The 14,720-nt window shown below is 45.7% G+C and overlaps 1 protein-coding gene and 1 long non-coding RNA gene across 3 annotated transcripts; one reads left to right on the forward strand and one right to left on the reverse strand.

Annotated features, from left to right (window-relative positions):
• Positions 1-2,273: 2,273 nt before the first annotated feature.
• LOC116876462 lies at positions 2,274-13,774 on the reverse strand. Its single transcript, XR_004384391.1, has 3 exons — positions 13,678-13,774; positions 12,266-12,270; positions 2,274-2,283 (listed from the first exon to the last, which is right to left on the reverse strand). It is a non-coding gene; the product is annotated as an uncharacterized LOC116876462 (long non-coding RNA).
• GJC3 (gap junction protein gamma 3) lies at positions 5,650-11,768 on the forward strand. Of its 2 annotated transcripts, XM_032872629.1 has the most exons (3): positions 5,650-5,728; positions 10,557-11,338; positions 11,648-11,768. In XM_032872629.1, exons 2-3 carry the CDS (start codon positions 10,558-10,560, stop codon positions 11,653-11,655), a joined length of 789 nt encoding a protein of 262 aa, XP_032728520.1. In that variant the 5' UTR covers positions 5,650-5,728; position 10,557; the 3' UTR covers positions 11,656-11,768. The 2 variants fall into 2 exon arrangements, with proteins under 2 accessions (XP_032728520.1, XP_032728519.1); XM_032872628.1 differs by lacking the exon at positions 11,648-11,768 and having other exon boundaries at positions 10,557-11,469.
• Positions 13,775-14,720: the final 946 nt, after the last annotated feature.

Raw genomic sequence — 14,720 nt, forward strand, 5'->3', positions numbered from 1 at the left:
GGAGCCCCAATTTTTTTAAAAGTTTTTTTTTTAAATTTTATTTATTTATCCGACAGACAGAGATCACAAGTAGGCAGAGAGGCAGGCAGAGAGAGAGGGAAGCAGGCTCCCCGCGGAGCAGAGAGCCCAATGTGGGGCTCCATCCCAGGACCCTGAGATCACAACCTGAGCTGAAGGCAGAGGCTTTAACCCACTGAGCCACCCAGGTGCCCCTAGGAGCCCCAATTTTTAACCATTGCGTCAGATGTAGTATATTTAGCAGAGCAAAATAATATAGCTTTTGTTATGTGGTAAGAAGCTATTGATCTGATTAGTATACAAACTGATTCAATGTTAGAAATATGTGTAAAATCCTTATCATAACTAGCCGTGAATAATGTATAGAATTGTCAAATCACTATATCATACACTTGAAACTAATATTAACACTGTATGTTAACTCTCCTGGAATTAAAGTTTTACATCTATAAATCTATATATCTCTCTCTATATGTATCGAGCATATATAAATATATAATGATTAAAATAATTATTATTGACTTGTATTTCAAAATGTTCTAATTTCTTTTTCTTTTTTATGATTTTATTTATTTATTTGACAGAGAGAGCGCACACAAGCAGGGGGAGGAGTAGACAGAGGGAGAGGGAGAAGCAGGCTTCCCATTGACCAAGAGCCCAGACACGGGGCTCAATCCTAATCCTAGGACCCTGGGATCACAACCTGAGCTGAAGACAGATGTTTAACCAACTGAGCCACCCAGCCACTCCCAAAAAGTCAAAATTTCAACATAAATTCATCTCTGGATATTTTACTTTTTTTTTTTTTTTTTTTAAGGTGGGCTTCACACCCAGCATGGGGTTAGATCTCACAACCCTGAGTGATGACCGGAGCTGAAACCAAGAGTCAGATGCTTAGCTGACTGTGCCACTCAGGCTCCTCATGAGGAAGTTTCTTACCAAATTCACTATTTGCTGAAAGTGTCTCTTAATATAATCAACTCTATTACCTTAATTTCTATTAGAACAGACAGCTTTTTTTTTTTTTTAAAGATTTGATTTATTTATTTGACAGACAGAGGTCAGAAGTAGGCAGAGAGGCAGGCAGAGAGAGAGTCGGGGAAGCAGTCTCCCTGCTTAGCAGAGAGCCCGATGCGGGGCTCGATCCCAGGACCCTGAGATCATGACCTGAGTTGAAGGCAGAGGCTTGACCCACTGAGCCACCCAGGCGCCCCAGAACAGACAGCTTTTAAATTTTGCTTCACTTCAGGGAATTCCAGCTGCTAATCAGTGTGAAATAGAGACATATCTTATTCTAGTCTCTTTTTCCCCTTTTCTGGTCACAATGCTAGTTTTTTAAAACCTTTTCTTTTTTGCTTTTATTTAAATTCCAGTTAATTAACATACAGTGTTATGTCAGTTTCAGGTGTACGTTATAGTGATTCAACACTTCTACACAACACCTGGTGCCCAACCCCACAGACAAGGGTGCTCCTTCATCCCTGTCACCTATTTCCCCAATCCCCCCACCTCCTCCCCTCTGGTAACCACCAGTTTGTTCTCTATAATTAAGTACAATGCTAGCTAGATTCTTGATCTAGACACATCAGTAGTGTGTCTTCATTTTATTTTTATTTATTTTTTATTATATTAGTCACCATACAGTACATCATTAGTTTGTGATGTAATGTCCCATGTGTCTTCATTTTAAATTTAAAAATTTATCCCTATTTTTATTGATTGATTGGTTTTATTTTTAGGTAATCCCTCCACTCAAGGTGGGGCTCAAACTCACAACCCCAAGATCATGCTCACAACCCCATTGACTGAGCTAGTCAGGCATCTCCCTATTTATTTATTTTTTTAAACTAGTAAAATAATTTAATTATAATTAAAATAAAAAAGTGCTTCAATTTAATTAGCACTGTAATTTACATAGGTATCACTGTAACTCATGCTGTCTGCATAAAATATTTAATAAATGCATTGTAATGTTACATTGGTAAGTAGGCAATTAAATCATTGAACTGAATCAATCTATTGGCACTGACCTGATCAGTAATAGGTTTATGTGAATTACCAGGAACAATGCACATGCTTGGGCTTGATACTGGCTTTACAATGTAACAATAATATCTTATGCAATGCATGGTTGAAGGTAATTGTTGTCCTGCTGAAACAACAAAGTTGTCCCGATGCCTGGGTGGCTCAGTCAGTTAGATGTCTGAGTCTTGACTGTGGCTTGGGTCATGCCTTTGGGGTCATGAGACTGAGCCCCTCAGCAGGCTCTGCTCAGTGGGCAGTCTGCTTAAGATTTCTCTCTCCCTCTGCCCCTTACCCTGCTCTCTCCCACTCTCTCAAATAAATAAGTAAATCTTAAAAAACAAAACAAAACCCAAAGTTGTATTGAACAGAAAAATAGTTTATGGGGTTTCAGTTTTTAAGTTTAAATAAAAATTAATTATACTTAGATGAATTTAAAAATTGATTTCTTTAATTGTCCCAGCTACCTCTCAGATGCTCAATAGCCCCATGTAGCTTGTGGTTACCATATTGGATAGTACTGACATAGAGCAAAATATAAGACTAATCTAGTGATCTTATAGAGGACACTATACTCAGTAATGAAAGGAAAGCATTATTTTCCAGCATAAATATGGAGTATTTAAGAAAACCGAGCACATGTTAGACCATAGAGTAACAAAATTAAAGGGCTGTACGGAAAACCTCCATGATAAGAGTGAAAAACCAAATCACTAACTGGGAAAAGATATTTGCAAAATATATAACTGAATTTGCAAAATATATAACTGTGTCTAGATCAATATATATAACAAAATATATAACTGACCCAAAAATAACACATACAAAATAGAAGACCTCCTACAAATCCTTAAGAAGAAGAAAAGCAACCCAATAAAAATTAGGGCAAAAGGCAGATCACTGGTTTCTGATCACTGCTGTAACAAATTGCCACAGACTTAGTGGCTTACGACAATACAAATATATTCTCTTACAGTTCTGGAGGGCAGAAGTCTAAAATCAAGGTTTTGGCTGGATTTCTTTCTTTCTTTCTTTCTTTCTTTCTTTCTTTCTTTCTTTTTAAAGATTTTATTTACTCATTTGACAAAGATCACAAGTAGGCAGAGAGGCAGGCAGAGAGAGAGAGAGGGGGAAGCAGACTCAGCTGAGCAGAGAGCCTGATGTGGGGCTCTATCCCAGGACCCTGGGATCATGACCTGAGCTGAAGGCAGAGGCTTTAACCCTCTGAGCCACCCAGGTGCCCCCTTCTGCCTCCTTTTTATAAGGAATCCTGTGATGTCATCAGGCCCACTCAGACAATCCTTGAGTGCCCCCATTTCAGGATCCTTAACTTAATCACATCTGCAGAGTCCCATTTCCGATATAAGGCAACATTCACAGGTTCTGGGGATTATGATGTGGGTATCTTGGGGGGCATTATGTGGTCTACTATAGGCATTTTACAGAAAAGACATAAACCCACTAGGTAGGAGAAGGCAGTTAAATAATACCTTTAAAGTTCTGAAAGAAAATAACCATCAATCAAGAATTCTCTAGCCAACTACATAATAATTCAAGATTGAGGATAAAATGAAAGCACTTTAAGACCAAAGAGGATGAAAAGAGTTTACCTTCGACAGTTCCCCAGTAGAAAAACTATAGAAGGTTGTGTTTCTAGAAGAAGGAAAATTTGGCACACCTGTGTTCACAGCAACCCTATTCACAATCACTAAGAAGGTTTGAAAGCAATCCAGATTCCATCGGTGGATGAATGAATGAACAGAATTTGATACATACACACATACACCCAATGAATATTAGTTGAGAAGATGTTGGTCTATGAGGGAGAGGTTGTCGGTGATGATGCCCAAGTTTTTGGTTGGGATCCAGGATGAATGGTCAAGTTAGTCAGTGAGGTGTAGAACATATAAGGAGAAGATTTTAATTTTCTTGAGGGTACGAAATTACAATGGGTTTACAGTCAGAAGCCCTTTCAAAGGTGCTGATTTGAATAATGGGGAAGCTAGTCATACTGTAGTGTTTAAGGGTTTGCCATCTGTAACCACACTGCCTATTCAAATCCCAACTTCTCCAACTCACTAGCTGGTCAACCTTGAATAAGTTACATCACCTCTCTCCTCTGTAAAAGAGGATAACAGACTTACATCATAAGGTTGTCATGGGGGATAAGTGAATTAGTAGCCATCTAGCACTTAGAAAATTCGCCATTTACTTACTAAGTACTGAATAACTGTTAGTGTAACAGGGCTTAAGTTGGAAAACTTGGGGCTTCGAGATATAATGTTTTAGAAAATACAACATGTATGATATTCTGAAGTGATTTGCTAATCTGAGAGGAAATATTTCAAGGGGAAAAAAGAAGCCCCAAATAAATGAATACATAATGACATAATGATTATGTCATTCTCAAGCTCTGTGCCCACATCTGAGTTGTATAACATGGCGGAGATGTTGAAAGTTAGAGAGAGGATTATCTTTGGAAAGAGATATGCCGTTAGTTCTCCTCAAGGGCAAGGGGTGAAGGTGCCACTTCCTTCATCTTAAGCCTAGAGAGGGGGACTAGGACATGGTCATCGACTCCTGCCTGAAAAGTGAAAAAGGCGAGAGACAGGCTCTCCAGCAGATGAAGGGGGAGGAGATGTGGCTGCATTGGAACTGTATGCTCAGAGTTTTTTGGCCCTAAGGATGCATGCAAATATCCTGTGGACCAGATGTGAACATAAAGATGCCAACTTATATTATGTCTTGCTTAATGGAATCCCTTGGAGGAGTGAAAAGGCTCCAAGGGTTAAAAAAAAAAAATCCATTCGGCAAACTGTCAAGGAGATGGAATCACTTAAAATGTGAAGACTATCAAGCTGGACTTAAACTTCTCTGTAACAATGTTAAATGCTAGAAGATAGGGGACGATGCCCCAAAGGCCCACAGGGGCAGCATCTGGAACTGAGGGGTCCTCCAGCTCTCCTTGAAGAGAGTAGGGTTGGCTCTGGTCAAGGGTTGTTCTCTTACCCATTGCCTGCTGCTGACCTAGTCTTGCCCATTCCTTCCTCCAGAGGGGCTCCTGGCTCCAGCAATGGGGACAGGAATGGGTGCAGGCAGGTGTCACAGTTCTCTCTGGGACTGGTGGAGAGGGCTGGGCTCCCTAAACTGCTGAGGGACATGGAGCAGACGCCCACCATGCTGAGGGAAAGCCTGGGCTATTTCTCCCAGCCAAGTGTGCGTGCGCACGCGCGCACACACACACACACACATGCACATTCTTTTGTGGGTAAACTTATGCTTTGGATACTTTGCCCAGGAGAGTGGGGGGCTTCGTAGAGATTTAAACTTCTAGAAATTCTATCTGATGTTGCCTGTGAGCACTGCCCCTTCCCCTCCATGCTGAGGCCATTGCTCTCCTTCCAGATGATTTCCAAAACCCCTATTTCAGTGTACCTGGAAGAGGTAGCCTCACCCCCAACAAGAGGGTTATTTTCCAGAGCCCCTTTTCAACAGCAGGGCTGCCTGCTCCTCCAGCTGCCATTCTCATACCCTCCACTAAGGCTGCCAGGAATGAAGAGGGGAGGGGGAAGATGTGGGTGGCGGCGGGAGGCAGGGCCTGGGGGAGAGCTGGGACCCTGCTGGCACCAGCCTGAGGACTCTGCCTGCCTCATTCCCCTGCTGTTGGTGCTCTTGCTGGTGCTGCCAGGTGAGTGCTGGGCAGAGAGCAGCTGGGCTGGCGCAGGGCTCTGCGGGGAGCAGGGGTGGGCGTTGCCTGGGTGCTACACTGGGTGTCTCTAACTCAAATGCAACTGCCAGGGACCGGCGGCGGTGGGGTGGGGTATTACTACAATTCAGATTTGATTTGCTAAGCCTGGAATGCAGCCTGAGAACCTGCATTCCTGGTAATGCCAGTGCATCCGGGGATCACATTTTGAGTAAAAAATCTGGAATGTTTTCCAGGCCAGATGAGGTACCATGGGAGCAGTGAGCCGGGTCCAGCGCTGTCCTGGGGGCGTGGGGCACATCACTGCCTCATGCCTTATTTGGCTGCGAGGGCTTCTGACACCACTGGAATCCTGAAGTTCTTCTCCCAAAGAAAAGAGATGCTTAGAAAAATTCTTAGCAAAATCATGACAGAATTTATTGATTTATTTTTAAAAAAAAGATTTTCCTTATTTATTTGACAGACAGAGATCACAAGTAGGCAGAGAGGCAGGCAGAGAGAGAGGAAGGGAAGCAGGCTCCCTGCTGAGCAGAGAGCCCGATGCGGGGCTTGATCCTAGGACCCTGGAATCATGACCCAAGCTGAAGGCAGAGGCTTTAACCCACTGAGCCACCCAGGCGCCCTAATCATGATGGAATTTTAAAAAGAAAATCTATTTACGTATTTGAAAATCCTCTCATACTCTGGGCTTTCCACCCTCTGCCAAATCTTGCTTCATCAGCTAAAATCTCGACAGGATTCAGATCCTTCCAACTCCTTCTCTAAAGATTTATTTATTTTTAAAGATTTATTTTATTTTATTTATTTGACAGACAGCGATCACAAGTAGGCAGAGAGGCAGACAGAGAGAGAGGAAGGGAAGCAGGTTTCCTGCTGAGCAGAGAGCCTGATTCGGGGCTCGATCCCAGGACCCTGGGATCATGACCTGAGCTGAAGGCAGGGGTTTTAACCCACTAAGCCACCCAGGCGCCCTTAAAGATTTATTTTCAAACTATTTCTCCACTCCTAGAAACAGAGTGGTGTCGCTTGAGCGGAACCTTGAAAAGAAGGCTGAGCCCTCAGCTTGCCTGGTCCGGCGCTAGCTTGGAGGCTCTGGCCCCGTGGGCTAAGCTGCAGATGTGTTTGTGGGAGGCCAGTGCGGGTCTCAGAGAATGAAGCCAGAGGGCTGGGATGGCTGGAACAGATAAGGGGGACCATGGGCTCCCGAGAAAGCAGGGGATGAGGGAGGAGGCAGGCCTGTGTTTAGGCCCTGGATTTTTAAGGAAAAACCCTTTGGTCTGAAGACTTTAGGAGATGGAGCACGATTTTGTGTGAACCTTCCAGGAGGTCCCAGAATTTGTGGTGTTTTGGTGGTGACAGTCACAGGGAAGAGGATCAGAAGGGGGCTCAGAATTAGAAATGGCAGCTTCAAACCAAGTCCTTTAGTCCTGCTTTTTCCTTTCTCCCTCCCAAATCTCCAAGCTCTCTGGTGAGCTCTGGAGACCCCAGTTCAACTGATCCCAGAAGATGTTAAGTGTCTGGCTATGGATCTGGGGTGGGCACAGGAGGGAGGGAAGAGCCAGAGATAGGGCCTCCAAGAATGACTCAAAATCCGGGTCGCCTGGGTGGCTCAGTCAGTTGAGCATCTGCATTTGGCTCAGGTCATGATCCTGGGGTCCTGGGATCAAGCTCCACATGGGGCTCCCTGCTCATCTGCTTCTCCCTCTCCCTCTGTCCTTCTGCCCCCCCCCCCCCGCTTGTGCTCTCTCTCTCTCTCTCTCTCTCAAATAAAAAAAAAAAAAAAGAATTACTCTATCTCCCAGCATCGGACTATGCCAAGCCTGCTCTGTGTTAGATCCCAGGTTTCCTGGGAATACTGGAAATGCATTTAGAGCGTGCTGGGTCTGCCCTTTGAAATGAAGTGAGGCTGAGACCCAGATTTGAGAATTTACCATATTAGTCTTTAGTCTGGCAAAGCTCCAGGAGAACCAGGGCAGGAGCCCCCAGCAGCCGGGGCTGCCTCCCCTAAGTCCAAGGACCTTGCAGAAGAATGAGGCAGGGAGGGGCTGCAGGCTTCCTCACAGACAGGGCTTGTGGAAAGAGGATGTGCAAGCAGCCCGCAAACGGGCTGATCATCACGTCCCCCCAAATGCAAGCCCTCTGAGATGTGCCAGTATGGAGGTCTTGCCTTACAGAACTGGAGCAGTGATGGGCCAGTGTCCTCCTAAGGCTGTGGTTCTCAGCCAGGGGTGAATCGGCCCCCAGGGGACATTCAGAAGTGTCTGGAGACATCTGGGGGTTGGAGGGGAGAAGCGTGCTGCTGGCATCTAGTGGACCGAGGCCAGGAACGCTGCCAAATGTCTCACTACGCATCCGAACAAAATGCTTAGGCCCAAGAGATCACTGGTGTCGAGGGTGAGACCCAGGGCCAGCATTGGAAGCCGGCCTTCCTTCTGGTCCTCTGTGGAACTCAGGATCTCTCCAAACCCAACCTAAACATTTATGAAGCAACTGCTCTCTTTCCCAGGCACGTCACCAAGTGTTTTCTCATCCAATAAATAAGCTAGTGACTTTGCTTTATTGTGGTCTTGATTTTCAAATTAGGACACAGATTTCCCGTATCTATTTGCCTTTTCTTATTTTTAACGATTCCTTTTCTTTCTCTGAATTCCAGAAGAATAACCTGGTGTGCTGGCCAAAACCACAGTCTGATTTACTTTCAAAGTGGATTGTCGTTGTGCTACTGGTGATACCTCTCTTGTTTGTAGTGAGTTTAAACACTTAAAGATCCATCCATTCTTGTTTTCAAGGGGTCTCAGGCATGAGAGGGAATAAATCTCTATCTTCAATCTGCCATCTTTAATCATGAGGCCGACTTTGCCTCTTTCTAAGGACTGAAATAGATTTCTTCTAAAAAATTTTAACCCAATTTTCTGGAGAAGAATCTTCAGTGGTTTGATATACTTCTGATTTTTCATAGTCTATGATGGAGGTAGAAACCTAGGACTGGGAAGCAGGTAGAAGAGGCTCGAACTCCGACTGGTAGTGGCTCCAAATACGGTTTCTCATGGTTGGTGGATGGTGGCATAGCTCTCTGGTCAATTAAGCCCTTTTTAATGGTCCCCTTGGAAGCATCTCAATCCAACCCTTTCTACTGCACAGAAGTGACCATTCTGCCTAAGCGTCAGCACAACAGCTTGCCCTTATCTATACAGGTGACCCTTGGACAACATGGATGTGAACCCTGCTGGGCCACTTGTATGTGGATTTTTTTAAAAGTAATCTCCAGCCCAATATGGGGCTCAGACTTGCCAGGGAAGGCATGGGCCCTGGGTTCCTACCTGCCAGGCATGGACCCCTCCTCAAGGCAGCTCCTGGAGGTGGGCACATTCATGGGTGGCTGTAGCTGTTGATGGCCAGAGGCTAGTGGCACACCTCCAGGCAGATGGGGTGGCCGTCCCTGCCTGAGGGGCCACCTGGCAACTGCCACTGTTGGGTGGAGGCCCCCATGCTGTGGCACATCATTGTCCTGGAGCGAGGCCGGTTGCTGCAGCTGCCCCTGTCCCTACCTCACGTCTCCACATGGGTTTTTTTCCAATATACATATGCTACTGTGAATGTATTTTCTCTTCCTTAAGATTTTCTCAGTAACATTTTCTTCTCTGTAGCCAACTTCTCCTGTAAGAATGCAGCATATAGTACCCATAACATACAAAATGTGCGTGAATTGACTATTTATGTTGTTGGTAAGGCTTTTGCTCAACAGAAGGCTTAAGTAGTTAAGTTTGGGGGAGGAGCCAAAGGTTATAGGAGGATTTTTAACTGTAGAGGGGTCAGTGTCCCAACCCCCATGCTGTTCAAGGGTCAACTGCCATTTATAACACGAGGCCCATTTCAATGGCCTTGCACGTCTTTCCGGGTGTTTTAATCGGGAAGCTGATACGATGCAAAAATTAGGCATGTCTCATTTGCTCCTGTGTCCAAACGTTAGAAATTCAGTCAAAAGGGAGACAGATGCCTAAGCAAGTGCAGAGAGGAAACAAGGGCAGGTAAGTCCTTGTTGCAGCCGGAAGGGCCTACAGATGCCGGTCTGGGAGGGAGCATGGCCTTGGGCAAGTGCAGGGCTGCTTCTCTCTCTACGATGATGCTACGGAAGGCAGAGGCCCAAGAGGGGGGCTCCTTGGTTCCCCGTCAATCTCTATTTTCCGTGTGGAGTAAAAGGTTCGCAGAGTCTTCTGTGACTGATGGGATCAGTGTGTAAGAGTTTGGGTGGAACAGGGATGGTGGGAAAACAGCGGCTGGACACGGAGGAGGGCTCCATGTGGTGACAAGCATGGGCTTGCAGCCGGGATGCTCTTCTGTCCCAAGGAGTGAGGGATTCCTGAAGTCTCTTCCTGACCAGGGTCCCCTTCCGCCACGTGGGAGTGATGAGCCCAAGGAACAATGTACAAAGCAGGCAGAATTTCAAGTTTTTATCCAGTCAGCTCTGGCTCTGGCCTCATGCCTCATTACATTCACTGAGTAGATCCTGCTGGGTTTTCCTTAAAACATTCTCCTTTTCCAAAGCTGGTTGGGTCTGAAGAACACCAGATTCAGGAGGGCCTTGACATTCTGTTCAGTTGATCCACAGCAAGCCCCCTGCCCCGGATGACTCCGTTACCTAGAACAAGGAGCTATCAGTCTTGGTAATAAATCACCCAGGTCCTTGGAGAGGAGCAGGAAGGCTTGCTTTACCCATCCTTGGATTCACAGTGAAGAGGTGGCCTTGCCCTCCTCCTGAAGGACCCGGAGCAACACGCCCACCCTCGTTATCATCCTCTCTCCCTAACAGGATGTGCGGCAGGTTCCTGAGGCAGCTGCTGGCTGAAGAGAGCCGGCATGCCACCGCTGTGGGGCGCCTCCTGCTCCCCGTGCTCCTGGGATCCCGCCTTGTGCTGCTGGCTGCCAGCGGGACCGGGATCTACGGCGACGATGAGCAGAGCGAATTCCTGTGTCACACTCAGCAGGCAGGCTGTAAGGTCGCCTGCTACGATGCCTCCCACCCCTTCTCCCCGCTGCGCTTCTGGGCCTTCCAGGTCATCTTGGTGGCTGTGCCCAGTGCCCTTTACGTGGGTTTTACTCTGTATCATCTGATCTGGCATTGGGAAGAATCAGGAAAGGCGAAGGAGGAGACGCTGATCCACCAAGGGGAGAAGAGCAGAGATGCCTCCAGGGCGGGAAGCCCCAGGCTGCTCTGGGCCTATGTGGCACAGCTGGGGGTGCGGCTGGTCCTGGAGGGGGCAGCCTTGGGAGTGCAGTACCATCTGTATGGGTTCAAGGTGCCCAGCTCCTTTGCCTGCCGTCGGGAGCCTTGCCTGGGTAGTACAACCTGTTACCTGTCCCGCCCCTTTGAGAAGACCATCTTCCTAAGGACCATGTTTGGGGTTAGCGGGCTCTGTCTCTTGTTCACTCTTCTGGAGCTTGTGCTCCTGGGCCTGGGGAGATGCTGGAGGACCTGGAAGCACCAGTCTCCTCCTTCTAACTACTGCCCAACTGCAGAGAGCACCAAAAAACACGAGGAACCGACTGATAGCTTCCGGCCAGTGGAAGCCAAAGAGCCGTTCCGAGAAGCAGGTGAGAAGGCACTGATGTCCCTCCTTCTTCCTGCCTCTGAGGTCTCTGTCCTCATGATCTCCCACGGCAGGTCCCTCTACCTCTGGGAGGCACCCCTCCCGCGTGTTACAAAACAGAAAACCAGGTTCTAGGCAGATGTCTTCTGACCCCTGTTTCCAGCCCATCCCCCCACCCCCACCCCCATCGGTTTGACCATTCCTTCCAATGAACCAGGACCAGGGCGCTCAGCCAGTCTGAGCTCTGCCTTTCCACTTAGGCCTCTTTCTACTTAGAAAAAGTCTCAGCTCCCACTGCTTCTCTACTTTGCAGAGTTATGAAGCCACCTGCCTCATCCCGGAAGGGAACCCTACGACTGGATCTTCTTCTGCACATCCAGTGAGTGGGGATTTACTTCCGTTGACAAAGCAGAGGCTCTTGAAGCATCTCCAAGGGCCACGGCAGGCCGCGCCGCCTGAAGCGCTTCCTGGGAGAACTCTTGCTCCTGTCTTCCCTGCACAATCTTCTGGTGTCAGAGGCAGTTATCACAGGCTTGGTTCCAGAGTCAGCCGGCAGAGGCCTCCATAAAACTGTGCTTCTCCCCTGTAATAAACACCTGTTGCTATTGGCATCCCCGTTGCTCAACACTACCTTCCTGTCGAGGTGACTCTACTTACCTCTCCCCTTGGTTCCATGCTCTCGGCTCCCCCCAGCTTCCAAGTCCTGTCACCTCTGGACGTCCCCAGCCCCACAGTGTTTGTTTAAAGCCAAATATCAATATCATATTCAGACTAGCCTTCTTTGCATCTCTAATCTAGCATCCTTTAACATTCAGATCTGATTTATTCGAACACCCGGCCACATTCTGTAGGGAGGATCACTGTGAACTCGGAGGATTAAAAGGACTGCCAGCTTGACCTCCGCTCAATTATTGTTCTCCACTTGGTGCACAGCAGCTGTTGCCTTGTCTCCAGCCCAGCGGCAACTCACACGAAGGGCCAAATGCCTACTTCTTAAACGCAGACCCCTCATTTCCACCCAGAAAAGACAGGAGAGTTTTGCTGCTTGGTTCAGGGGTAATAGGAAGGGAGTATGATTGCATCACAGTACTATTCGACAGACAATTTAAAGCTAAATATCAAGCTTCTCTTTTTCTCTTTCTCTTTTTAAAAAGATTATTTATTTGACACACACACACACACACACACACACACACACACACAGATCACAAGCAGGCAGAAAGGCAGGCAGAGAGAGATGGGGAGAAGCAGGCTCCCTACTGAGCAGAGAGCCTGATGCGGGGCTCAATCCCAGGACCTTGAGTTCACGACCTGAGCCGAAGGGAGACGCTTAACCCACTGAGCCACCCAATGCATCCCAAGCTTCTCTTTTCTTGAGTCTCTCTGTCCCATCTGCCTGAGGGGATTGTAGCCCCCCACCTTTCTGCAGAAACAGCTCTCCCCTCAGTTCTTCCTGCCCTCAAATTCTCAACAAAGAGCAGCTACCTGTTTTGTTTTCTCCTGAGTACCAAATTATCCCAGGGTAAATCAGGAAGGCTCATTCCTAAAGAAAGACATTTGGTCCCTCAAGGGACTGACAACTAGGAAATTAATAATTTTTCTTTCTGCTATGCAAGGGTTTTTATAAGGAATTCCTCATCTACTATAACCAGAGTCCAGCCAAGTGACCAAGGATGGGGGGAGAAAAAAAAGCAAATGTCATCATTTGGAATTCACTCTTGATAATCCTTTTTAAACAGCTTTATTGGAATATAGTTCACACGACACATAATTCATCTACTTGAAGCATACAATTCAATGGCTTTTAGTATAATCACAGAGTTGTGCATTTATTAATACAATTTTAGGACATTTTCATCAAGTCAAAAAGAAACACTACAACCCTTAGTTTTTACCCCCAGACCTCCATGCCCCCCAAACTTAAGCAACCACTGATATACTTTCTCTCCCTATATTTCTCTCTATAATCTCTCTAGATTTTCCTATTCTGGACCTTTCATACAAAGGGAATCAATTATTCAATACTTGGTCTTTGTGACTGGTTTCTTTCATTTAGCATAAGATTTTGGAAGTTTGTGTTGTAGTACGTATCACTACTTCACTCCTTTTTATGGTTTAACGATTTCATTGTATGGCTTGCTACACATTTTGGTCCACTTTTTAGTTCATGGACATTTGAACTGTTTCTACGTGCTGGCTATTAGGAATAACTGTGCTACTAACATTCATATACTAGTTTTTGTGTGGATGTATGTTTTTCCATTCTCTTGAGTAAATACCTAAGAGGAGAATTGTTGGTGAATATAGTGACTCTTTTTAGCTATTTTCCACAGCAGCTGTTACAATTTTCATTCCCAGGAGCCATGTATAAATCGGTTCCAATTTATCCACATCCTCGCCAACACTTGGTTATGTCCTTCCTACTTTCCTTTTCTTTTCTCTTTTCTTGTCTTGTCTTTCTTTCTCTCTCTCATTCTTCCCTTCTCTTTTTAAATTAGAGCCATCCTAGGGAGGTGAAGAGGTGTCCCATTGTGCTACGATTTGCATTTCCCTAATGATATTGAGGATCTTTTCATGTGCTTATTGACTATTGGTATATTTTTTTTGGAGAAATGTCTACTCAGATCCTTTGGCCATTTTTTAATTGGGTTGTTTGTACCTCTGTCATTGAGTTCTTTACATATTCTGGGTATTTAGGATTATATAGGATATAGGATTTCCCTTCACGCATTCAGTGGGCTGTCTTTCACTTCGCTGATTGTGTCCTTCGAGGCACAAGTTTTTAATTTTGAGCAAATTCAAGTTATCAATTTTTCTTTTGCTGCTGGTGATTTTGGTGTTGTCTTAAAGAAACTGATGCCTAATCCTAGGTGGTGTGGATGGACACCTATGTTTCCTTCTAAGAGTTTTACAGTTTCAGCTTTACATTTAGATCTGATTGATTTTCAGTTAATTCTTACAATATGGTATAAGGGTTCAACTTCATTCTTTTTGCATGTGGATATCTAGTTGTCCCAACAGCATTTGCTGAAAAGCCCGTTTTTCTTCCATGATTTTCGGCATCCTTGTTGCAAATCCATTGCTTGTCAATGTTTAGCAGTTATTTCTGGACTCTCGATTCTCTTCCATTAATTTGTATGTTTATCCCTATCCCAGCACCGCATGTTGTGATTGTTGTAGCTTTGGAATAAGGTCTGAAACTGGGAAGGGTGAATCCTCTTACGTTGTCCTTCTTTCTCAAGGTTGTTCAGCTATTTGGGGTGTCTTGACCCCATATGAATAAAATTGTCACTTAGCAGTCCTCAATATTTTCAGTGAAGACAGAAGTTCATCTCTGGAGTATAGCGGGATGGAAGCCATAAGGACCTTAAGGTGTCATAGGACCT

The sequence above is a fragment of the Lontra canadensis genome, unplaced genomic scaffold (assembly GCF_010015895.1).
Source record: "Lontra canadensis isolate GAN:19392208 unplaced genomic scaffold, GSC_riverotter_1.0 scaffold45, whole genome shotgun sequence".
Taxonomy (NCBI): Eukaryota; Metazoa; Chordata; class Mammalia; order Carnivora; family Mustelidae; genus Lontra; species Lontra canadensis.

What these genes read in the sequence shown, in the direction of transcription:
- GJC3 (XM_032872628.1), top strand. Translation starts at nt 10,558, where the DNA reads ATGTGCGGCAGGTTCCTGAGGCAGCTGCTGGCTGAAGAGAGCCGGCAT.